At 39.8% G+C, this 26,394-nt stretch overlaps 1 protein-coding gene across 4 annotated transcripts in view; it reads left to right on the top strand.

Moving 5' to 3' along the window:
- PCYT1B (phosphate cytidylyltransferase 1B, choline) overlaps nucleotides 1–26,394 on the top strand; it is a 130,941-nt gene that overhangs the window by 64,228 nt on the left and 40,319 nt on the right. For 3 of the 4 annotated variants that reach the window (XM_007493401.3, XM_001362246.5, XM_007493405.3), the window contains exons 2-4: nucleotides 1,226–1,325; nucleotides 13,042–13,158; nucleotides 25,120–25,271. In XM_007493401.3, coding sequence (XP_007493463.1) covers nucleotides 1,226–1,325; nucleotides 13,042–13,158; nucleotides 25,120–25,271 — 369 coding nt within the window. The remainder of the gene's footprint in view (nucleotides 1–1,225; nucleotides 1,326–13,041; nucleotides 13,159–25,119; nucleotides 25,272–26,394) is intronic. The other variant, XM_007493404.3, reaches the window with a different exon arrangement.

Below are 26,394 nucleotides of genomic sequence, written 5' to 3'. Positions count from 1 at the left end.
TAATTTAGTCCTAAATCCTTATTCCTAACACTCTAAAGCCAGTATTGCCTTTGCCTAATTCCATGACCTAAGGTGAGTGAAATTCTTATTTAAGCCTAGCACCCAACAATCGACATCTAAGGGTAGAATAAAGGGCCATTGTGTTTTGTAAACCTTTATTTAATTATTATTTAAGTAGTTGAACTAAAAAATGCAATACTACTTTTCTGGGTGGGTTTCTCTCTCTCTCTCTCTCTCTCTCTCTCTCTCTCTCTCTCTCTCTCTCTCTCTCTCTCTCTCTCCTCTCTTCTCTCTCCTCCTCTTGTTCCTTCCTTCCTTCCTTCCTTCCTTCCTTCCTTCCTTCCTTCCTTCCTTTCTTCCTTCCTTCCTTCCTTCCTTTCTTCCTTCCTTCCTTCCTTCCTTCTTTCCTTCCTTCTCCCTTACCTTCTTCCTTAGAATTGATATAAATGTCAGTTCTAAGGTAGAAGAACCGTAAGGGCTAGGCAACTGGAGTTAAGTGACTTGCCCAGAGTCACACAAATAGGAAGTATTGGAGGCCAGATTTAAACACAGGATCTCCCAACTCCAGGCCTGGCACTTTATCCATTGAGCCACTTAGATACTCCTATTGAATCTTTCTAATTAGCTTCTTTCTTCAACACCCCAACCAGTTGAGCCCAAGCTGAGCAAGGTATCCCAGCAGTTACTCATTTGTTGAGTGTTTTTTTTTTAAAGCAATTATATATCCCATGGACCAGAATTGTTGTGAACTTCCCAATTTTAACCCAGAGAGAGGAGTATACACAGATGGGACCAAATGCATTTGATATAACAACAAAATTGATATTGGCCACATTAGTATTGTTTGTTGGTTTGTTTTTGTCTATTTATTAAACAGGTTTTGCCTTTGAATGTTCGGGAATATGTGTAGGAGAACTGGGGATATGACAATTTCTTCCACTTCCACATTCCCATGGAGCTAGTGACTGGTTATTTAGGCCCTGCAAAGTTCCGTGACATTTATAAGTGAACAGTGGAGCTTATGCCAAGAAAGCCCAGCCCCCAGGACCAATGCTGCTCATGCCCTTCACAGGAATATCATAGCACACGTTCTAGCAAGAATAAATATATTTCTTGCCTCACCTGTGTACCAGAGAGGTCTAAATGAACAATGAAGTTGCAAAGGGAAGTTAGTTTGTAAGGGAATGTTATCAGTTTGTATTCCCTTTTTCTTTTTCCCTTCTAGACCCTGACCGCACCTGCCCCATTTGCAGATGAAACCAGCTGCCAGTGCCAAGCCCCCCATGAAAAATTGACCATTGCTCAGGCCCGCTTGGGAACACCAGGTGAGGCCATACTTCATCTTATTCACAAAATGTTGGCTGCCTTGACAGACACCAGTGACAAATAAATGGAAACATGGAAGGCATTTCATTACCTGAGTCACACCCTTAGATTTATAGATAGATAAAAAAAATAACATTGATAAGAATACATGGGACAAATTCCAAACAATTAGCATATAATGTGTAAAATAAAGGGCCAGTTTTGTTTTGTTTTTTAGCACTTATCTTCTGTTTTAGAATCTATACAAGCATCAGTTCTGAGGCAAAAGACCCATATGGAGGAGGCAATTGGGGCTGAGTGACTTGCCACGGACACACAGCTAGGAAGTGTCTGAGGTCAGATTTAAACCCAGGTCCTCTTGAATCTAGGTTTGGCTTTCTATCCACTGAGCCACCTAGTTGTCCCAAGGGTCAGTATAATGCTATGCCTTGAAGGTGAACAAATTTGTGCTCTGCTAAACAGATGCATCCATCTGCTAAACAAATACATTAATTCAAGTGCTAGACACAGAGGATTTTAAAAATTAAAAATGTGACATTATCCCTTCCCTCTAAGAGTGTACAATGAAGAGAAAAGCTACTCTTGACATAGTATGATAAAAAGATTTAGAATCATCCAATACTTATTCTGCTATCACTTATATGATCTTGGACAAATCATTTAATCTCTCAGTTTCCTCATGTGTAAAGTAGTCCCCTTCTTGTTCTATACCTCTGATTCTAAAATCAATCCAGTGAACAGTAATGAAAGAAATGAAAATGAAACAACTAAGTAATGATACAACATGATTAATTACCAAAATGACTGATATTAGCAGTAAGTCTTAGAGAAATTTAGAAAACGGGGAGATCAGTGTGGCCTGGTATATTTAGGAAATGTGAGGTACAAATTGACCTTTAAAGGACAGGTAAGATTTGGATCATCAGAGAGAAAAAGGAAGAGCATTTCACATGATGAGAATAGTCTCAGCAAATTGGGACAGAAGTCAGAATGAATGTGACGTATGTCAAGTAGAATAAGGAGACCAGCCTAGCTAAAGTTGAGTTCCAATGATTTGAGAAATTCCCTTGGTTGGAAAACAAGGGAAAAGAAGTTTGGATAATCAGTGGTTTTGAAACTTTGTTTTCCCATCGTTAACATTAATGGGCAAAGGATGACATGGATTAACTGTTCCCACATGATCCTGCCAAAATAAAAAAACAATGACGATGACAAAAAAGGCAAAAAACTCCACCTCATTGTAATTAACAGTATAAATTATGTTGAATTAAACAGAAATGAGGCAATGTCTAAATTTTAAGAAAAGTATAAATAAATAGTCAGAAATATCAGAAACCAAAATCTAGACTATTGCACACAAAAAAATACATTCCCTGTCCAAAAAACAAAAACCATTTTGATTTGAATCAAAGGGATTAGACTACAATGACATTTTTGAGGTTGTAGCAATTGTGTTGATGTTAATCTTTGGGGAAAAAATGATGAAGAAATGAACACACGCAGGTGCATCCCCCATGTTACCAGTGGAGCAGGGGAAAGCATTTTAGAACTCAGTTGATTTCTTTTCCCAAACACAAACTCTGTGGGAGCAAAGAACTCAAGATTAGATGTATCTCACTCAATTAAAAAAATACTTTCTTTAAGAGGTAGAAAGGATATGTGTTTCATTTAATGAAGTGTATTAAACACAAAGATTGTCAGCAAAATTTTCAGCTCAACCTGAACATATAATTCTATTTGTTAAAAATGACTTTAAATTAAGAATAGTTCATCTTAACAATAACCTTAAAGGTGCAACAGACGCAAGTCTACCTTCAAAAAGATGGAATCATGTTACAAATTGATTCTTCTCCAAAGGTTCCATTAGCTTGATACCTGGCTAGTTGTTCTTGAGAGCCATTAACTCTACACCAAGTGGGAGGAGGGGGGTGTGTAAATAGCTACAAGCTTTCAACTCTCCTAGAGCAGAGATTAATTTTGGCATATAGTCAGGGATAGAAGAGGCTCTACCAGAGGAGAGGGAAAGAAAAAAAAAAGTGAAAATCCTATGTGTGATGCCTTTACTGTCTCTCCTTTTCTTCTGAGCCAATGAGATTATACATCACTTTTTAAAAGTCTCTGTACTCCATAGAAGTAACTATGTGGCATAGGGGATAGAGTACTAGACCTTGAATTGGGAAGACTGCAGTTTGCATCTTGTCTCTGATAATTACTAAATGTGAAATCCTGGGCAATTGTGGAATAGAGAAATGCTGAAATTGCAAGGACTGAATGGCAGTGATATCTCATAGAAACAGGAGATAGAACTCTAGCTGCCAACGGGGGATGGGAATGGAACCTCCAGCTAAGAAAAGCAGGAGCTGAGCAGTTGTAGGGCAGTTCTTCCTTTTGAAATTAAGAGGGAAGGAGCAAAATCCTCACCGAACCTACTTAGCTTCAAATCCATTGTTGAGCAGAAAAAGATCCAGACTGATCATCTGTCCTTCAATGGTTGGATAGAGACTGTTTCCCTTCAGGGAAGGCAAATAGCCTATTCTTCAAAGACTACTTCAAATCAATATCTCTGTGCCAAGAAATACCATCATCTTGAACCTACAAAAGATATTAAGATCATCTGGGACTTAGTCCCTAGACTTGAGCCTCAAACCCCTGAAGAAGACTAGGAGGAAGATAGGTCAGGGACTTCCTATTTTCTCTTTCCTAATTTATCATACCCAACCCCTTATCTAATAAATAGATATTTTCAACTTACTGAGAACTCAGGCATCTTAAATGTACTAACAGGGGAATCGAAGATACAATCAACTACAGTAGAGATTGAAGGGGATTCTTCTCTTACCCTTTAGCTCTGGTCAGATCTAACTCCATTTTCCAGTCAGCTCTGCCTGGGGGGAGGGAGAAGTGGTGTTCCTCTTTATCTGTTGCCTCTCCCTCAATTACCTGTCAAAACTTTGGTTCCTGATTCCCTGCCAGTGCACAAGTCACCAAACTTCTTTCTGCCTCAGTGTCCTCAGCTGTAAATTGGGGGAAATAGTAGCACCTACCTCCCAGTGTTGTTGTGAGAATCAGATGAGAAAATATTTGTAAAGTGCTTGGCACAGTGCCTGTCACATAGTAGGCACTTAATAATTCCCTGTTTGCTTCCTTCTATTCCTCAGACCTCCAAGAAGATTTCAGAGGCAAACACATTCATTTTCAAGCTCTAATTCATATCTGATGATCGTTTTTGAAGCTCTTTCCTCCTTTTAAAAATACAAAACAATTTTGAGTCAATGAGATCTGATCATTGTAGCAAAAGAAAGATGATGAGTCTGGTTATATGCTACTAATTCCTTTTTAGAGAGGCCAAGAGTGTGTGTATGTGCATGTGTAGGGGGTTAGAGAGAGTGTGGGTGATAAAGTGTTAATCAACTGCAATAATATTGTCAGACAGTTAAGCAGACAGGCTCCTCTCACTGGGAAGATCGCTGGATAGGGGATTGGGAGCTACCATGGGGAATCTACAGGGCATAGGCAAAAACAGCTGGGGCTTTAGAAAAGGACAGAATGGAGAACTGAGGAAGATTGAAAGAGGGTTGTCTTCAAGAAGTCATATGCCAGATAAGAGAAACTAACTCATAAAAGTGCTGCAGACAGAATTCCAGAACTGTCAAGCTGGAATTCAGAGGGCAGGTGAGGAGAGCAGGTTTGACCAGACAGAAACCAAAGCATTGATTTCTTTATGACGTAGGTGGAAGAGAATACTGCTTCCTTAGAGCACTAATGTAGAGAGAAAGTAAGCCCCTGCCTTGCTGAGGGTGGAAATAGGGTGGCCTAACCAGAAAGGAACCTCAGGGCTCTGCTAGGGTTAGGGCCAAAGGCATCATGCTATAGACATTAAAAAAAGAAAGATTAATGCTTTGAACACATGGCAAGGAAATGGAATCTCACAAAGACTGTGTGCCTATAATTTATTTTAAGCTGTGTGTCTTATACCTTGAGAATCTCTTCCTAGCAAAAGAGATGTGCTGTGAAATGCCCATTTATGTACTGTACTTTCATGGGCCCTGTGAGGGTGATGTGACCTCCCAGAAAAGAGAGCCAGGAAGGGCCTTCCAGGGGAGGAAGAAGTAACTTCTGCTCCCTTGGGCTGTTCTGCACAGAGGCAGAGGGGGTTGTGCAGATAAGCCCCTCCCTGGGTCAGCACTCTTCTCTCCAACCCCTCAAGCATCCCCTGGCCCCTGCTATGGGGAGGGACTTATGGTCCCAGATCTGGTTTCACGTCCTACTTCTAACACTAGTTTTATGACTTTCTTTTTACTCTTTTTGCAAAACAAGGGTAGTAATACCTGCACTGCCTACCTCAGAAGTTTGCTGTAGGATAGACGGGTAGATTAACAGTCAGAGAGATGGACTTAGATTTAGAAAGACCCAAATTCAGATCCTGACTCAGACTCATACTAGCTGTGTAGCCCTACAAAGACCTTCTTTAGACCTTCATCTGTAAAATGTCCCTCACAGGGTTATTCTGAGGGTCAAATTAGATTACATACTTAGAGTGCTACTATATAGAAATACATATAATTAAAATGATATATATACACACAAATAAATAATTCATGCTTTCTCACTGGGCAAGGGAGGGAAGGAGGGAAAGAGAATTCATAACCAAAATTAAAATGAAATTGAAGTTTGTTTGTTTGTTTTTTAATAGTCTTAGAGTCAATACTAAGTTATTGGTTCCAAGGCAGAAAGTGAAAGAGCTAGGCAATGGGAGTTAAGTGACTTGCCCAGGGTCACACAGCTAGGAAACTGAAGCCTTAAAAAAAGAGAATAAAGTACTTTACAGATCTTAAAATACTATTTAAATGCAAGCTCTTTTTGCTAAAAGTACATCTAGAAAATGTCCTAGAACTGTAACTATTATTGCTAATGTACGCCACATTTGCCAATCAGTCTTGGATCCTACGTGAAAACTGAAAGTTTCTCATGTTATATCTGAGGAAACTAAGGTCCAGAGAATATTAAGAGCACACACAAGGGCACACGGCATTTAGGTTTTTGAAAAATTATATTAATTAATGAATCCGGAATATTTTTCTATGGTTACAAGATTCATGTTCTTTCCCTCCCCTCCCATAGCCGACGTGTAATTACACTGGGTTTTACATGGGCACACAGTATTTAGAAGAGCTGGGTTCATTCACATCAAGGTTCTGTGATTCTGAGTTCCCCTTCTGTTCACTCCTGCAGCCTCCACCCCTGTTCAAGTCCCTGCTACATCTTCCCTGACTCGCTTCTTCCCTGAAGGCAATAGTCTCCCAGTGGATCTCCCCACTTCTCTCTCCATTCCAATCCATCCTTCACTCAGCTCCAAAATGGTTCTTCAAAATGGCGGGTCTCCATACCCATTCCCAAGCTCCAGTGGCTCCTATTATATCCGGAATCAGATACAAGTCCTTTGCCATTTAACCTGGCCACTTCCTGTCTTCCTAATCTTACAGCATACCTCACTCCACACATTCTACAGTCCAGCCATAATGTTCACAGTGTTTTCCTTCTCCTAGCACACTCCAGCTTCCATTTCCATGATTCTGCAAATAGCTTTTCCCCATGCCTAGACTGCAGCCAAGGGGCAGCCAAGGGGTGCAGTGGATCAAGTGTTGGGGCTGGAGTCAGGAAGACCTGAGTTCAAATGCAGCCTCAGAAACGTGCTAGCTGCTACCCTGGGCAAGTCACTTAATCCTGTTTGCCATAATTTCCTCATTTATAAAATGTACTGGAGAAGGAAATAGCTAACCACTCCAAGATCTTTGCCAAGAAAACCTCCAGTGGAATCACAAAGAGTCAAACACAATTGAAATAACTGGACAACAACAACAATAACAAAAATGCTGCCCTTTCCTATATCTAATTTTTGTACTTCCTGGTTTCCTTTAAGACTTAGTTCAAGTGTGGTCGTTTACAGGAGACCTTGCCTGGTTCCTCCTCTTTACATTTAGCTGCCATTACCTCTATGGTTACTTTCCATCTATGATTTTTATTTTGAACATAAATATACATATATATGTCTCTCATATTAGAACATAAGTTCTTCGAAGACAGAAACTGTTTTTGCCTTGTTTATGCATGTGCATTTCAGTGCCTGACACATAGTAAGGCCTTTAAATATGATCAATGATCCATTTATTGATTCTTTTGTGGTTGTAGTATTGTATAATATTGTATTATAGAATCCTCTTTTGGGGGCATCCTTTCTTGAAACCTCCCCCTCAAAGTAAAAGAAAATAAAAACAAAAGAAAAAATGAAACCCTTGTAACAAATTAGCATCATCAAGTAAAATTAATTCACACAGGGGGCATGTCCAAAAATGCATTTCTCTGCATTTTGTGCTCATTACTTCTCTGTATGGAGTTAGGTACATGTTTCATCATAGGTCCACTGAGCCTCTGGCTGATTTTTGCTTTAATTAGATTTTATCTTTAAAAGTTTTTGTTTATAATAGTGTTCTCTTTGTATAAATAGTTCTGATTCTGCTCATTCCACTCTACATTGGTTCATACTACCCAGGATTCTTTTAAATTGTCTGCTTTGTCATTTCTTATCATGCAATAACATCCTATTACAATATCTATTAGGAAGATCTGAACTCAAATTGAACTTCAGTTACTTTCTAGATGAGTGATTCTGGGCAAGTCACTTAACTTCTATTTCCTCGATTGAAGAGAGAGGATAAGAATAGCATCCACCTCCCAAAACTGTGTCAAACAAATGAGCTTATTTTTATAAAGTGCTTAAGACATTGCCTGGTAGATTTTAGATACTATACAGATCTTACTACTATTGCAACTACTATTATTTATTTAGCCACCCCCCAATTGTCAATTCTCTTATTTTTTATCTTTTCTTTTCTCCTACCACCCTGACTCCCAACATTTTAATCTTACCTTTCTGATGTGGAAGTTTGTTTTGCTTGAGGCTATCTCCACTTGAAGTATTTCTACCAGAATCTATGTAGGTATACTCAACTCTCCTTTGCCTATTTCAGATAAGAGTGAGACTCATCAGAAGCCCATTACTCCTACCCTTTCCTCTGTATTTATATTTTTATCTCATGCACCTTTATTATGAGAAATAGCAAATTTTACTCCCTCTTTTTCCCTTCTACCTTTTACCCTCAGAACAGATCCTCTCTACCTTCAAGGCCCCTATTTTATACAATTCCTTTAGAACCTTTAGAAGATAATAAGGTTTTCGAGGGACACTTGTTTCTTCTTTCGCCATTAGAATGTTAGCACTGCATCATCCTAGATATCCTTCCAATTGTTTAGATCAATTTGCATTTCTAGGTTTCTCTTGATCTTTGTACTTGCATTTCAAACTTAAGCTCTAATCTTTTATCATAAATGTTTAAAAAATCTTTTATTCTCCTAAAGAACCTTCTCTTCTCCCTCCCCCCTTAGAGTAAACTCTTCCTGGGTGTAAAACCTCTGTATTTTATTCTTTGGAATACTTTAGCCCAAGGTCTAGGAGTTATAATGGATAGAATGCCAGGTCTGGGGTCAGAAAGACTTGAGTACAAATCTAGCCTTAGACACTTAGTAGCTGTGTGACCCTGGGAAAGCCATTTAACCCTATTTGCCTCAGTTTCCTCTTCTGGAAAATTTGCTGAAGAAGGAAATGGCAAACCACTCCAGGATCTTTGCCAAGAAAATTCCCAATAAGGTTTCAGTTGGATACAATTGAAACAACTGAACAACAACCACAACAATAATTTCAAGGCCTCTTCTAGTTTAAAATGAGAAGCTGTCTGGTCTTGTGTAATGCTCACTGTAGTTCTTTGGTACCTGAACTGACACTTTCTAGATGTGGTATTTTTACAGATTTTTTCCTGAATATATAAGCTCTGGAGTTTGCTTATGACATTACTGGGGCTTTTCCTTTTAGGGTTCCCCTTATGAGGTAATTGGTGGATTCTTTCTATTTTCACTTTTTTCTCTTGTTTTACTAGATTTAGGCAGAGATGATTTATTATTTCTTGAAATAGGGTCCAGCCTGTTTTCTTGTGGACAATCCCTTTGAGTCTTTACTTACAGGTATTAGAGAGTTAGATTTGCAATACTTTGGATATTGCTTGGTATTTTCTTTCATTTACTCATCTCTTCAGCTTTAATTAGTACTTTGTGCCAAAATGAGGCTCTGACCCCTTGATACATATTTGGGTGTTGGGGGCCTTTCTTGGTCTTCCTATCTATCTCCTAAATTCTTGTGCTGACCTCTACCTCCTAAGATTAATTTCCTTATGGATCTGTGCATTTCAAAATGCTAGAAATCCAGAGCCAACTCTGGCATCTCAGTGTAGAGCATTAGGGACCTCAGATCCCTTGTAGCTAGGCTGTTCTAGTTCATTTGCACAATTATCTCTGATTTGCCTAAGTGTATTCTTAGATTCCAGGGCATAAATGAAACAAAGAACTGCTCTGCAGAGGTTGGTTTATACAATACCCAACAGGATTCCTTGTGCCAATGAGCATATAGTAATTACTATTTATACAATATTCAATGAACCAGAAAGATGAAATAAGCTGAATTTTTCCCACTTCACAATTTGGGACTGTTGACCCCTAGAATCAAAGAAATATTAAATTGTATTCAGTATTATTTTAGAATCAAGTATATTTTATTATATCCCAAATATTTAGAAACTGGTCATCCATGTTGGGTGTACATGGCAATTCCAAATTAATTGGAATATTTAGCTCACTAGAAATCACCTGACCTTAATAATTGTGAATATACAGGAATTTTCTGCAATTACTTTTTTTCCTTTATTTTATTTTCTTTATTTTTTTTATTTAAACATTATTTTATTTGGTCGTTTTCATACATTATTCCCTGGAAACAAAGATCGTTTTCTTCCCCCCCCCCCCCCCCAGCCTTTCCCTCTCCCATAGCCGACGCATGATTCCACTGGTTATCACATGTGTTCTTGACTCGAACCCATTTCCCTGTTGTTGGAATTTGCATTATAGTGTTCATTTAGAGTCTCTCCTCAGTCTTATCTCCTCCAACCCTGTAGTCAAGCAGTTGCTTTTCATCGGTGTTTTTACTCCCACAGTTTATCCTCTGCTTGTGGGTAGTATTTTTTTTAGATCCCTGCAGATTGTTCAGGGAAATTGCATTGATACTAATGGAGAAGTCCATCACCTTCGATTGTACCACAATGTATCAGTCTCTGTGTATAATGTTTTCCTGGTTCTGCTCCTTTCGCTCTGCATCACTTCCTGGAGGTTGTTCCAGTCTCCATGGAATTCCTCCACTTTATTATTCCTTTTGCAATTACTTTTTTGATAATGCCAGTTTGAGGGTGGAAAGGATGTTATGCTATCAAATTATTTCTTTTCTTGTTTTTCATAAATCAGTAGACTACCAGATTTGAGAAACTCTGGTGTTGAGGATCGTGATTGTTAGTCCTGGTTATATGGTGCCCTAAGGACATTTTTGTTTACCCAAAAGGACGTTATAGAATTCTCAAAATATTTTAATTCACTTTTAATTTGTAGCTCTCTCTCAGAGGGGAGAGAAGCCACAAGGTAGGAAGATAGAGACAGGATAGAAGTATTTGATACCACGAGGGGAGTGACGGAGTCCTATTAGAGATATGAGGTGGTCAGAATGAGTCTTTATTAATTATCAATGAGCCACAGCTAAGCTCTGATCAAAGGACCATTGCGTAGGCTTTTCCAGTCCTGAGATCCATACCACACAGGTCAGAGAGGTGAATAGAGAAAGATTAAAGGACAGCCATCAGGTATCCTGAAAGAGAAGGAGAGAGCAGAGAGAGAGAGAAGGCGGAGCTTGCTGGGCTAAATATAGTTTTTGATATGCAAATATACACAGTACATAGGGATGACCCTCATTGGTTAATGACAAGACATAGGTGTGGTTTCTCTTAACCAGGGGAGAACAAAGAAACCTGTTTTCCCGCCTAACCTGGGAGAAGCTGGGGTCAAGGGTCAGAGGCCTTCCCAGCCATGAGCAGTACTAAGCATGTTCAAGACTGACTGTTTTCCCCTTGCCCATAGCTAGGGGGCGGACTGCTACATAATTCATTTCATTTATTTCATTATTTCAATTATTTCATTAATTAATTCATTTTAATTCACATAAAACATGAATATATCCTGTACGATTTTAGTTTTAGTATAGAAAATCAAATCAACCGCGGCATCATTGTTTAACATTAAAAAGATTGAGATTCTGTGTTCCAAATTAGGATGTAGCTTTACACATATTATTATGTATCTTTCTATATAGTATTCTTTCTCCTCCTTGCTTTCCTTGCTTCCTGAATTATTTTATCACAATGACTTTGAACCAAAAGTAAAAACTCACAAGCCAGCCTAATTTTCGCCCCCCTCCGCTGATATATGTCTGTGTATAAATATTAGAGTCAGCATTCTTTAATCAAAACCAAAATGAATAAGAATACTATTGGAATCAAGAGTGTTTTGCTAGTTAGTATTATTATGCAAAGTAATTTCTGTTTTGAATGATCAATTTGGTCATACGGGAAAATCTTGTGAAGCCACAAGAAGAATTTGAAGCCACTGCTATTCCCCAACTGACATGATATTCTCGGATTTGCTCTTAAAGATATTGAACAGTTTAAATCTAATTAATTCAATATTCTTTCCTTTTTTCTTTGTGTTCTAAATTAATTAGATTGTATTGCATCTAGAGAGAATTGTATAAAGTCTGAGGCTATCGTGTCATTAACTTGAAGATGGCATTGCTTTTCTGAGAACACTGTTCTAAATCACTTGGCCTTCTTCCAGTGCTTGGGAGAAAAATGCTTCTACTTGGTTTATTAGGGAGTCGTTTGTTCCTATTTGGGGATAGATGGAAAAGTGAGACTGATGGACACTGGACAAAAGGAGGTGGACCTTAGAAACCATTCCTGTTCTTCAACTGTCCCCTTCTATCGTTTTAGCTCCAACCTTGCCCTCCCCTCCCCTTCCCTCAATTGCAAGTTGAAAAAGACAATCTACAACTCCCAAGAGTTAGGAAAACAGAGTAATGTCTTATTCTTTGACTTAGGATCATAGATCTAAAGCCAGAAGGGATATCAAAGATATCCTGGAGCCAGTAATCTTTCCACTCTATCACATCACCTCTCCTGTTGACTAAAAAGCACGTGTTCTCATTTTGTTCCCACCTGTGCCATTGATAACACAATAGAAACATTAGTGTTTTTTTAAACAAAGCCTGAATACTGATATTTAAATTGGAAAGCTCAGTGAGGATAGAGATTCTATCTTGTTCAAGAAAACCTTTACACAGACCTAAAAGGAGTGTACCCAGTTGAGGAGGGTGCCCAGACCAGCCATCTAATCCTCCTACAAGATCCATCCATCAGCCCTGGAACTCTCTTCATGAGCATCCTCTGTGCATCTAGAGCCCCTCTGATGGGAGTGCCTGTGAGCACCTCCTCCTCTCCCTCCTGGCTGGTCCCTTGTGGACATCCCCATCATGCCACTGATGAGGGCACCTTCCCTTCCCCTCCCAGCTTGCAGCTTCCTTTGGGGTGTTGGTTTGGCTTTCTCTTTCCTCCTTATATTCCCAGCACTAAACACAGTGCCTGGCACATAGTAGGCACTTAGTAAATATTTCTTGACTTCCTCGTAAATATTATTTTCCCCGTTTCTGATGACTGCATTTCCTTTCATCCACAGTTGACAGACCTGTTAGAGTGTATGCAGATGGAATATTCGACCTCTTCCACTCTGGCCATGCTAGAGCGCTTATGCAAGCTAAAACGTTGTTTCCCAACAGCTACTTGCTAGTAGGAGGTAAGACCTGCGCTTTCCCTTCGTCCCCTTATCTAGTTCCTAAGAGGACTTCCTGCCCTAAAGAGGAAATAAGATAGGACATCATGATGCTTTTACGCGCGACCACATTTCTGCCCTGCTAGGTTCTTCTGACCAATCTAGGAAGAGAACATAGTAGATGCCACCCATTCTCAGGCCTGTGGAAGGCTGAGAGCCCCAGGGATAACGGTGCCAAGTAGTTCCACAACGCCTTTCTCCATGAATCTCAGGCCTCTGCGTGCATTTCTGGGAGGGTTTGGGGCCGCGTTTTGTTCCTGTTGTTTGCTTAGGAAACAGGAAGCAGAATCAGAATGGCGATTGTCAAGCCCAGGCTCGGTCTTCTCCACACGTGTAATAGAATGCTACGTGCAAAGGGAGCATTGAATAAAAATTGAATTCAATCGCAGATTTTTGCAAAGTGTGTCAGAGTAAATCAGAGAAAGAGACCCGGATATTGTATGGGAGGCCAGTCTGAAGGGACCCACTTGGGAGGGGGAGGAAGAGTCTCTACTAAATCCCGATTCCCTTTCCTCAAGGGACCTCAGCTCTTCCTTTTAAATGAATGCTCTTAACTCACCAGGTGTGGATGAAACATCCCCTCTGAGGCGGGCACTGGACTTACAAAGATGAAAATGGAACACTTCCTGCCCCTAGGAGCTCACACACTTGAGCAGAATAACGTGACCCAAATAAGTCAATACAAAAGATATCGTTCACTTGCCACCGCTTCTTCGAGACCCCATTTGGGGTTTTCTTGTCAAAGATACTGGAGTGGTTTGACGTTTCTTTCTCTGGGTAATTTTTACAGATGAGGAAACTGAGGCAAACTGGTTTAAATGACTTGCCCAGGGTCACACAGCTAGGAAGTATCTGAGGCCAGATTTGAACCCAGGGACTTCCTGTCTTCAAGACTGTCTCTCAATCCCCTGATTGTCTTGCTGCCCCCATGGGTTGGCTTTTCAAGGCCAGGCAAGGAGCAGAGCGATAGCCAAAGAAAGGAATAATGCTGACTTTTCTTTTCTTGCAGCCCTTGCTCTTAAAGCCTTGCAATTTTATCTCTTCTGTTGTTTGCCCTTAGTGATTTTTTAGTCCTGTCTGACTCTCCACAATCCTGTTTGGAGTTTCTTGTCAGAGAGGCATTCCAAGTTTGTGACTTCCTTTCCAGCTCATTTAACAAACGGGGTTAAATGACTTGCCCAAGGTCACATAGCTACAGTCTGATTCAAATTTGAACTCATGATTCGAGGACCAGAACTGTATTCATTGTGCCCAATTTATCCCTACAGGTATCTGAATCCCAAATTAATCACCAGGTTGTACAGTTCAGGATCATTTATCATTTTGTTGAATTCTTTGAAAGTAGCCCCTGCCCCCTTTAGACTGAATCAAGTCTAAAATAAACCTTTTAACACTCCAGAATGAAGGTCACTCTCTCTTCCTTCTATTTATGAGGCTTTTCTAGAATACATCCACATTTTAGCACTTCTACTGATCAACACCTTTTTCTACTTAAGAATTATCTACTTATGGGGGCAGCTGGGTGGCTCAGTGGATGAAAAGCCAGGCCTAGAGACAGGAGGTCCTAGGTTCGAATCTGGCCTCAGACACTTCCCAGCTGTGTGACCCTGGGCAAGTCACTTAACCCCCCTTGCCTAGCCCTTACCTCTTGCTCTTCTGCCTTGGAGCCAATACACAGTATTGATTGTAAAATGGAAAATAAGGGTTAAAAAAAAGAATTTCTACTTAAGAAACAAAGCAAACATTTAAAAAGAAGTGTAAATGCTTCTCAATCTGAGAGGAAAAGTAGTGGAGAGAACCTAAAATAATAAATGATCCATCTGCCAATTAACCCTGATTTGGAGAGTGGAAAGTTACCCGTCCCTCTTTGCTGCCCTCTGTATCAGCAGCACAGGATTTGTCCTGGACTCGATTTCTGCTCCCAGCATCCTTGCTGCCCCAGCTTGGGACTCCCCACAGCCACCCGTAATCTCCCATCTGTTCTCTGTGGCATTTACTTCTTCCTCCTTGGCTTCCACATCTCTACATCCCGACACAAGTTCCCTTCTCCAAGGTCAGGGTCAGGAGAGCTCTGGGGACTTGGCACTCAGCTCAAATCTGAAATTTACTGAGAGCTTAGAGAACTCTGGAGAGGGACCGCCATACTCTCCCCTATTCTGCTCTCCCAGATATTTTGCTTTTTTTTTTTTTTAAACCCTTACCTTCCGACAGTATATACAAGACAGAAAAGTGGCGAGGGTTAGGGAATCAGAGTGAAGTGACTTGACCAGATCATACAGCTAGGAAGTGTCTGAAGTCAAATTTGAACCCAGGACTTTCAGATACTTAATCCTAATTGCCTAGTTCTTACCACTCTTCTACCTTGGAACCAGTACTTAGTATTGATTCTAAAATGGAAGGTAACATGTTAAACCCAATGGAATTGTGTGTCAGATATGGGAAAGGGGTGGGGGGAGGGGAGGGAAAGAACATGAGTCTTGTAATCATGGGAAAATATTCTAAATCATGTAGTTAAATAAAATAAAATAGATAAAATAAAATGGAAGGTAAGAGAAGAAAGGAAGGAAGGAAGGAAAAGAAAGAAAGAAAGAAAGAAAGAAAGAAAGAAAGAAAGAAAGAAAGAAAGAAAGAAAGAAAGAAAGAAAGAAAGAAAGAAAGAAAGAAAGAAAGAAAGAAAGAAAGAAAGAAAGAAAGAAAGAAAGAAGAAAGAAAGGAAGGAAGGAAGGAAGGAAGGAAGGAAGGAAGGAAGGAAGGAAGGAAGGAAGGAAGGAAGGAAGGAAGGAAGGAAGGAAGAAAAGGGAGGAAGGAAGGAAGGAAGGAAGGAAGGGAAAGAGAAAAGAAAGAAAAAGGAAGGAAGGAAGGAAGGAAGGAAAGGGGGGAAGGAACGAAGGGAGAGAGAAAGAAGGAGAAAGATAGCTCATAAAATACAAATGTGCATGTACATACACATACGTTCTTTTTTCTTTTTTGAAAATTTTATTTAATTAGTCAATTTAGAACATTTCCCCTTGGTTATTAGAATCATATTCTTTCCCTCCCCTACCCCTTCCTGTAACCGACGCACAATCCCACTGGGTTTTACATGCCTGCACATATTTTCTTACGCAGATCTGTAGTTCTGAGGCAGGGTGGATTCGCCCTGTCCACTTACATCTTAATCTCCCTCTCCCCTCAGGCTTTAGGAAAGAGTTTCAAGAGTCCCTGGGGTTTAAGGGGTGAGTCTCTCTTTTCTAATCATCAAAGGGAAAGCAAAGGGTGAAAGGGAAAGTTCTGATAAGAACGAAATGGGGAACAATGGGGAGTAGAGGGATCTCCTCCTCCAGGGATGAAAGTGTACAATAAGGAGGCTAAAGGAGCCTCGCGCCTCTTGAACTTCTCTTTGAACTGATACGGAATGGCAGGAGAACAATTTATACTCTAACAACAACTTTGTGAAAATGGACAATTTGGGAAGACTCGAGAACTGGGAGCCACAGTGAATAAGCACATTCTGCTTCACGTCCTGCTGCCCAGGCTGCCTCCCTGTCTCTACAGCAGGTCCAGCCGCTGACTGCCGGGGTATCTCCTGAGCGTGGTTACACCGAAAAGGCCTCGGAGGTCCCTTCCAGCTTTAGAGCCAAGATGCTCCCGGTGCCAGGCTGGGCTCTGGGAGGATCCAAAGGCAGAAGCGAAACTGTCCCTGCCTTACATTCTGCCAGGCTCATCCTTCTTCCTCTCAGCAAGGGATGAAATGTAATCTTCAGGAAGGAAACGGGCTTCCGCTAAGATAATGATCTGAAGGAAGGGGGCCTCTGGTGGGGGCTCGAGCAGTCCTTTCTGGGGCTTCTCCTCTGTCCTTGGTGCCCCCGATCTCCCAGCCCTCTCACCTGTGGCTCAAGGAAGCAAGGGCAATGGATGCACCCCAATAGAAGCTTCTCAGCAGGCAGGCTCAACCCGGTAAGGGATGAGCCTCAAACCCACTGCCGGCATGCGAAGACTTCCACGTGTGCCACGTGTCCGGGAGAACAAGCGTCCAAGGCCAGGAAGCTGCTGGCGCTCTGGAGGTGGAAGATGCCAACGTCATCCACAGCATCCTTGTTCTGACTCTGGTCTTGCACTGACAGGGCTTGGATGACTCTGCAAGAGAGAGTGAGCCTGATGACTTCCTGCAACTCTGCCTCCCTGCAAGCCAGTTAAATTAAATCCAATTCAAGTGCAAGCCACGATGTCCCCAGCAATGGCGCTGGGCCCCTTAAAAAATGAAGGATAAACAACACACAGGCACATATATGCGGTTTGGGTAGCCTTTTCTAGCATTTGTGTCACATGTATGTACCTATACTTATGGAGAGAAAAGGGCACACAGAGTAAGAAAGACAAAAAGAGAGATAAAAACAAAGACAGAACAATCATGGCCAACTGGATAGTTTCTGAGGTCCCTTCCAACTCTTAAAGTATAATCTTGATACAGCTTGTATCAAGGTTTTTCGATGGATAAGATTCAAAGGGCCCCCCTTCCTCTTCCCAGATCCTGTATAGGCATTCAAGGTAATGATGAATATATTATGGTCAGTCAATAAAATTTTATTAACAAGGCACTCTGCTAAGTACTGGGGATACACAGAAAGGCAAAAGATAGTCCTTGCCCCCAAGAAGTTACAAATTAGTGGAGGAAGACAACCTACTAAAGGAAGAAGAAAAGGGGTGGTGGTGAAGAAGGTGCTTACTGGCAAGGGATGATGGAGAAGTCCAGAGGAATACATGCAGCAAGTTGAGAAATGAAAAATGATCTTTATTTTACTTTGTCGATTATGCAGAAGAAGCAAACACCGTTCACAGAAGCCCGTAAACAATGCTGGGAAAACAAAATAAAACAAAAAAGCAAACCAACATCATATACCTCATTTTTATTGAAGAAAATATTCACTATATAAAGGAATGCTTTCTTTCATTTCTTGGTCCTTAACTATATTTTAAGCAACATTTTGGCCATTTTAACCAGTATCTATTTTTTCACTCAAGCCATCAAATGTCAAATTATCTAGCACAATACATATTGACTTCGTTTAGGGACTCCTATCAAATTCTTAATAAAAGTTCTCTACTCCTTCAGCACTGCGCAGAAGAAAAGGTGGTCTGCCAGATTTGGAGTCAGCAAAGACTGAGAAGGCTAGCAATTTCTTTCCAGACAGTCTGACTGTAGACAAGACACTTGTTTTTTCTGAACCCCAGTTTCCTGATCTGTAAAATGGGAATAGCCCATCTCCCAGCGCTTTGGTGAAGGTCATATGAGATAATGCATGTAAATTGTTTTGCAAACACTTGCTGTGTGTCATCTGCTATTATCTTCTGAAACAGATGTTGTTAGGCAAGTTGTAATTATCTTCATGACTATCTCCACTTCTGCTCATTATGAGTGCTGCAAAGTTGATGACTAACTATGCCAGAAAATTATATTTCTCATTCCCTTTGGGACTATGATGAAACCAATTCTCCCAACTCCACTGGTGACCTCTCTGAGAAGAGCCTCAGACTTCTTTCTCCATTTGGCTGTGCATCCTTTACTTGGGCCAGTGACCTGATCAAGATTGTAGGTCATTCGGCAGTTAGCAACAACAACAAAAGTTTACCTGGTCACAATTTAGAAAGGACAGTCACCAAAGGCATCCTGGTGGTCAGCTTGGGCAGATCTACCCTTTTGTTATTCTCAATGAGAATTTCTATGTGAGCAGAGCTCTAAAAGACTTTATCAACAACATGAAGGACAAAGTCAAGGTGAACTAGAAGAGGAGATGGCCTGGCCATGCCACAATAACTAATATTTAAGTAGTGCCTTTTAAAAAATAAAATAGGTATGTATACATATAGTAGTAGTAGTCTCTCAATAACTGAGGATGACGATTGTCTTTGTGCGTTTTCATCTATGGAGGATAGATGAGTGTACACACAGACACTTGTGCGTGAAGGAGATTTAAGTGGAAAAGTCGATGCACAGACAGTCCCACTCTCTCGGCATTGGAAGCCTGGGTCCATTGGCACGAAAACTCGTTATACCTGGAGACTTCCTCAGCTGCATTGGATGGCTGTGTTGTCTTTTGTGCTCCAACACGCCCTAAGCACTCCACAGTGCCTTGCTGCGTCGCCATCTCAGCCGTTGAACCTTCTTATTGGCTTCTTCCACCTGTTCCGCCGAAGCAGTCTTCACATGCTGGGTGAGCAAAGCCCTGGTTCATATACATATAAGTGTGTGCACAAATGCACATGCACTGCACATATCTAGATAAACGGACACACAGATTTTCCCAACCAAGACTTTGGGGATTTTGAAGACCTGAATATGTAAGTGGCTCTTCAACAAAACTAAATGACAGAGACATTGAAATAGAAATGGGAAAGTCTTCAAATAGCAAACAGGTATTTCCTTCACCAGAGAAAGAATGGAAGGATTGAAGAGCTCAGTGGCTCTTATATAAAGGAGACAATGGACTTGCCTTCCCACTTTGGTCCTTACTCGCTCATCTGGGGTTTGGACAAGACTGAATTGAGACAAATCATCTTAGATGAAGGGTTCTTAACTTGCGTTCCTGGACCCCATGGATATATCTTAAGGGATCTGGGACCATTGAAGGGAAAAAATTACATCTTGATTTGACTATGAAAATATGTATTTAATTTTTAATCATTTAAAAAATAGTATTTGGGGTCCATGACCCCCCTCCCTGCCATGTTAAGAACCAATGCCCCAAGGCAAGGTAAAGTGATTTATGGAGGGAAAGGGTTTTTGAACCAGGAAAGGTTTAGCAAAGTACCTCAGTTTCCTCATCTGTAAAATAAATGAAGTATACTGGGTGACCTTTGAAATCCTTTCCAACTCTAAGTCTATGGTCCTTTAAATGTTCACTTGCACTTTCTAGTCCCTCTTTAGAATGACACACTTTAGACATAGATGCCTTTTGGCTTCTATATACATTTCCACTCTATTTTGTCCATCCTTCAAATAAAAGACTAGCCTAATAACTTCTGCCTCAACTTATCAGGTAACCCTTAAATAGTTTCTTCTGTTGATTCAGTTTTGTCCGTAGTGTTTTGTGATGTAGGGTCATTTTCTATTGTCTAAGTACACTATAAAATCCATTTTTGTTATTCAGACCATAGAGGTGATTCCACCATTTTGAATTTCTGCTTTTAAAAAATCCATATTGCAATTAGTAGGATCATATGACACTCTATTACTGCCACCTAGTGGTCTCATTACCCCAATTGTAAATAACAACATTTTTACCAACATTTGGTCTTATCCACATTCAAACTGTGCTTCATTTGAAGACTACACACCTTCTGCCCTGTGAGTATGTCTATTCCCTTTTAGGTCTCTACTAGAGCTGAATTTTTGTTCTGCCTGTGCAGAATGCTTTCAAGGCTTGAGTATCTGAGGACATTCCATCCTGTTCCCTAACCCTTTTATTTTTTAATATAATTTTTATTTTATTAAAAAAAATTTCCTTGGTTGCATGATTCATATTCTCTCCCTCCCTTCTTCCCTTCCTCCTCCCAGAGCTAACAAGCAATTCCACTGGATTATACATATATTATCACTCAAAACCTATTTCCATATTATTCATTTTTATAATAGAGTAATCTTTTAAAAATCCAAACCCCAAATCCTTTACCTATTAAACAAGTGATAAATTGATATATTCTGTTCCCCATACCTTTTAGCTATATTCTACTAGCTCAAAATCTTTTATTTTGAAGTTGAACATCAGCATGTATGGCTTAGGCTAGACCACAGAATGTAATATGTTTAAAATCAAAAGGAATTCTAGAGAATTGTTATATGATCAGAATGTGAGCGCCATATTGATCATCAGTATTTGTGTTACTTTTATGCTTTTAGAATGCACCATGGAATCTTTGGAGAAGTAAATGACAAATTATTCCAGTATCTTTGCCAAGAAAATCCCAAATTAGGTCACAAAGAGTTGGACATGACTAATCAATTAAACAAAAACCAGTGACATTTTTAGAAACTATAATTGTTAAGGGCATTTACCTGTGCAACTGTTCCATAAAGCAACCTCTAGTGTGTTGCAAAACTGCCAACTCTTTGCTTAGCCTTGTCTCAGGAGTGGCCAAAATCAAAAGCATAGTGTTTCACTCATCACATCCCAATGAGTGCTGAGGCAAAAATGATTTGTCCAAGAAAACAGGCAAAAGCTATCTAATTTTACCACATTTAAGACTTCTACACCATTTACTTCCAAAAAGGATTTGAGATTCCTTTGAAAAATAAATATAATTGCCCCCCAAAACCAAAACAGAAAAAAAATCAAGCAAAAGGAGCAGAGAAATTGATGTTAAGAGACTCATGGATGAGATAGCTAAACTAGATAAATGACAGCAAAACAGTATGAAAAGAAATATCAAATTAGAATCAAAACATCTTGATTTGAATCCTGGTTCCAATGTTACCCTAGGCTCACTTAACTTCTCTTGAGTCTTACTTTTCTAGTCAGTAAAATGGGAATGGTAAAATTTGTACTTATTACTTCATGGGGCTGTCAGGAAAACACTCTGAACAACAAATTCCATATTATGTGGATTATTGTAACTATCATTTTCTTAAAACCATACAGGGTACAACCATTTCTGGATATACTTTGCAGTTCAGTCCTAAACACACCTTGAGATTTTTACTATCATTAAGATCCATGTGTCAATATTCATCTCTATAGAGCATTAAGGTTTGCAAAAACGCTTTATAGACATTATCTTGATTAGGGCTCAGAATAACTCTGTTGGATCAGTGCCATTATTATCTCCATTTTACATAGGCTCAAGGCCCAAAGACTTCAAGCAATTTTTCCACTGTTAAGAAGAGACCCAATGCTAGCAACACCCTGTTAGTACAGGTACAATTTGGAGATGAAATGAGTCACTTGGAAGCCATAAAAGTTACCAAAAGTTTACTTTTTGCTAATATAGCAAGGATATGCAAGAATAAAATGGAGGGGCAGCTAGGAAGCACAATGGATAAAGCACCAGGCCTGGAGTCAGGAGGACCTGGGTTCAAATCTGGCCTCAGACATTTCCCTACTGTGGGACCCTTAGGCAAGTTATTTAACCCCAACTGCTTAGCTCTTATCACTCATGTCTTATAATTGATACTAAGACAGAATGTAAGGGTTTAAAAAAGAAGAAAATGGAACTTAATTTCTTTTTTAAAAATTTGTTATTTTAAAAATATTTTCCATGTTTCCATGATACATTTTCTTTCCCTTCCTTGATTCTTACCCCCTTCTATAGCCAACAAGGAATTCCAACGGGTTATACAAATTTTATCACTTGATACTTATTTCCATATTATTAATTTTTGCAAGAGAGCAATCTTTTAAAATCAAACCCCCAAATCATATACCCACATAAACAAGTGATGTCATATGTTTTTCTTTTTCATTTCTACTCCCACAGTTCTTTCTCTCATGAGGATAGCATTCTTTCTCATAAGTCCCTTGGGATTTTCCTTGATCATTGTGTTGCTACTAGTAGTAAAGTCCATTACATTGGATCATTCCACAATGTTTCACTTTCTGTGTACAAAGTTCTCTTGGTTCTGCTCATTTCACTCTGCATCATTTCATGGAGGTTCTTCCAGTTCATGTAGAAATCCTCCAGTTCATCATTCCTTTTGGAACAATAGTATTCCATCACCATCACATACCACAATTTGTTCAGTCATTCCCCAATCGAGAGACATCCTCTCATTTTCCAAAAAGCATGTCTATGAATATTTTTGTATGACCTTTTTTGTTATCTCTTTGGGGTCAAACCTAGTAGTGCTATTGCTGGATCAAAGGGCATACATTCTTTTAAAGCCTTTTGGACATAATTCCAAATTGCCCACCAGAATGGTTGGATCAGTTTACAACTCTACCAGCAATGTATTAATGTCCCAATTTTGCCATATCGCTTCCAACATTTATTATTTCCCTTTACTGTTATATTGGCTGATCTGCTGGGTATGGGGTGATACCTCAGAGTTGTTTTGGTTTGCTTTCTCTAATCAAGAGAGACTTAGAACACTTTTTCAAGTGATTATTGAGAGTTTTGATTTCTTCATCTGAAGACACTCTATTCATGTTCTTTGACCATTTGTCAATTGGGGAATGGCTAGATTTCTTGTGCATTTGACTTGGTTTCTTATAAATTTGAGAAATTGGGCCTTTGTCAGAGATTTTTGTTGGAACTTAATTTCTTTCTTTCTTTTTTTTTTTAAAAACCCTTACCTTCCGTCTTGGAGTCAATACTGGGTATTGGCTCCAAGGCAGAAGAGTGGTAAGGGCTAGGCAATGGGGGTCAAGTGACTTGCCCAGGGTCACACAGCTGGGAAGTGGCTGAGGCCAGATTTGAGGAACTTAATTTCTAAGAAGAGTCTGACTCTAATTGGAAACTTGCCAGGACAGCAGAAGGACAGGATATAATGACTAGCATTGTGTTCAGACACCCTCAAGTACAAGGGGTCCATGTGGGTGGAGGTTTTTATTTCCTTAAGTGACCAGAAAGCTGGATCGAGGGAGGTAGGGCTCTGGGGACAACTAGGTTTGGGGGACAGCTTTGTCACCTTCTAGGAAAAGATTTGTGGGAGGATTAAGAACCCTGATTGGCACTGGGTCCTGTCACAGCCATTATCATACAACTAATACAATGCCTGGTGCAGGATATTTACAGGCATGGCCTAGAATCAGCTCTTAACTACTCTTTTACAATTTTCAGTGTGAGTATTTGCAGCTCAGAAATGGGCAAATTTCTACATATCAGGGCTTGATTTAGTGTTCTTTTGATTATCTAGACCTAAGAAACAGATGTAGAAGGTGTTAATAATGCAGATTAAATTTAAAAATTAGTCTTATAGTTCCCCCACTCCCCACCCAGATAGCAGGTTAAAAATTTACCAATACACTGCTGAGTGCCTGCACAATCTCTTTGACTTTTTGACAATCTAGTGCTTTCTATTACCACCTCTAAACTATTTGTTCACATTGATCCTTTCCCCCAATATTTTAGAAAAGTTTTCATTCTTGAATAGAAGTTGGCTTTTGGATAATGTGAATGTATATATAGCATTTTGATAATTTCTTTATTTTTAAGATTAATTCAGCTATATCTTCCCAGTATCTTCTTGAAGATTGTTAGGAGAACAGCATTCTCATTCCCATTCAGAAAACTGAAACCCAGAGACCTAAGAGTCTTGTATCAGAACTATGGTGTGGCATAGGTGTCTTTGTTTCTGCTCTGAAATCTTGTATGAAGTCTTCTTCATTCATTCTGGTGTTCTGGGCCAGCTGCCCAATTTGGACATTTCAAGATCACTCTTTCATACAATCCAGTGAAAAGGATGAAAAAAAGAGATCATGTATGTGATTTCAAGTATATGTATAAAGTATGTGATTTAATACATATGTGTGTATATGTGAACATGAATCACACCTCAGGAGTTAAGTAGCAGGCTTTATTATCCAAGTCATGCATCAGTCAGGTCTCTTCTTTCCTCTCTAGAGATTTCCCTTTGGTTATCTCTCTCTTTTTTTCTTTTTTCTTTTCTGATTAGCAATTTTCCCAGATAGTAGAAAGGGGAAAGAGAAGACTATGAAACTCCAGATTGGGCAGTTTAGATAACAGCTCAGGTAAAAGGTTTGATGTGAAATGAAGTTGAAACTAATAGCTAAAATGAGATGTCTGGTTCATCAGTAGATTGCAGCTGTCTGGGACATTGCTGTAAGTGACTGTTGACTAGCTGCAGCTGATCACTCTAATTTCTCCAGTTCTGGGGTGCTCCCCTTTTTGGGGGGCTAAATTAATGGGACTCCATTCAAGGACATCTAATTAAGTATGGCAATAGCCTGGATATTAATGGATATCTTCAATGATTTTGCTTGTTTGTTTCAGTTTGCAGTGATGATCTCACTCATAAATTCAAAGGCTTCACCGTAATGAATGAAACAGAAAGATATGAGGCTCTCAGACATTGTCGTTACGTAGATGAAGTCATCAGAGATGCTCCATGGACACTCACACCAGAATTCCTAGAAAAACACAAGGTATTTCTCATTCATCTCTATCCTCTACCTAGGAGGTTATGGAATAGCCAGTACTTGGCAGGTGACGTTAAAGCTGAAAGACCTTGGGTCACTGGAAGCTGCTTATACATACATAAGATTTCTTTCCCAAGGAGAAAAAAGGGGGGACATTTGTTTGGTCTTCAGAAAATTATATGGTTTACATCCTCCTACTGGCCCTGTGTGAGGAACTGTGCTCTGCCTTTGTGTATATTAAAAAAAAAAAAAGGTTAAGTTCCATTTGAGTGATTTTTCTATTTTTAAACTCGCCACACCGAAAAGAATGGGAAGCAAGCACTGATGTGTATGTGTGTAATAGCAGGAAAGTCAAACAATTTTCTAGTGAGAAGGGAATAAAAGAGAAAACTACAAAATGATTCATTCCAATCAATCCCAAGTTTTTATTTAGCACAATTATAGGTTCAACCTATGCTTGGCATGATGGGGATATAGAAGAAGTAAAAGATATGGTCCTTGTCCTTGAGTTTACTATATCCTTAGCAAGACAAGATCGACACCCACAAAATAAGAGTGAGAAGGAGAAGGCAGTGTGTGAGCAACTGGAGAGCACAGTTGTGCTGGATCAGTTTAGAGAAAAGGATAATCATTGCTCAAGGAAGAGGGCATGAAGAGACTGGACTGGATCTGGCTACTGACAATGAGCAACAATCTAATAGGGAGGCGGGAGAAAGTGGGGCATGGGAAACAATACCAGCAAAGGCAAGGGAGGCAGGTACAGTCATGACATTCAATTCAAGGGATTAAAGCCTTAATATGGGGTGGTGGTGGGAGGACCCACTCGCTGCACTGGGCTACAAGATAGGCATTGAGATGAGCCCTGGGAGTGCAATTGCTTCAAGTGACTCCCCGCCTCCACCAGTGTGGGTCAGTACATCCTGTATAACTTATAGTCTTAGAGAGTTACCCAGAACATCGAAAGGGAAGTGATCTGCACAGGGTCACCCAGCCAGTGTGAGCTAGAAGTAGGATGTGAGCCCAGCTCTTCCTGGCTTCAAATCTAGCCCTTATCCACTAAGTTGTGCTGCTTCTAAATATACAGATAACTATAATGTAATAATAATATAATATAACATAATGTAGTATA

Source organism: Monodelphis domestica, chromosome 4 (genome assembly GCF_027887165.1).
Source record: "Monodelphis domestica isolate mMonDom1 chromosome 4, mMonDom1.pri, whole genome shotgun sequence".
Taxonomy (NCBI): domain Eukaryota; kingdom Metazoa; phylum Chordata; class Mammalia; order Didelphimorphia; family Didelphidae; genus Monodelphis; species Monodelphis domestica.
This window is presented reverse-complemented; position numbering and strand designations above follow the sequence as displayed.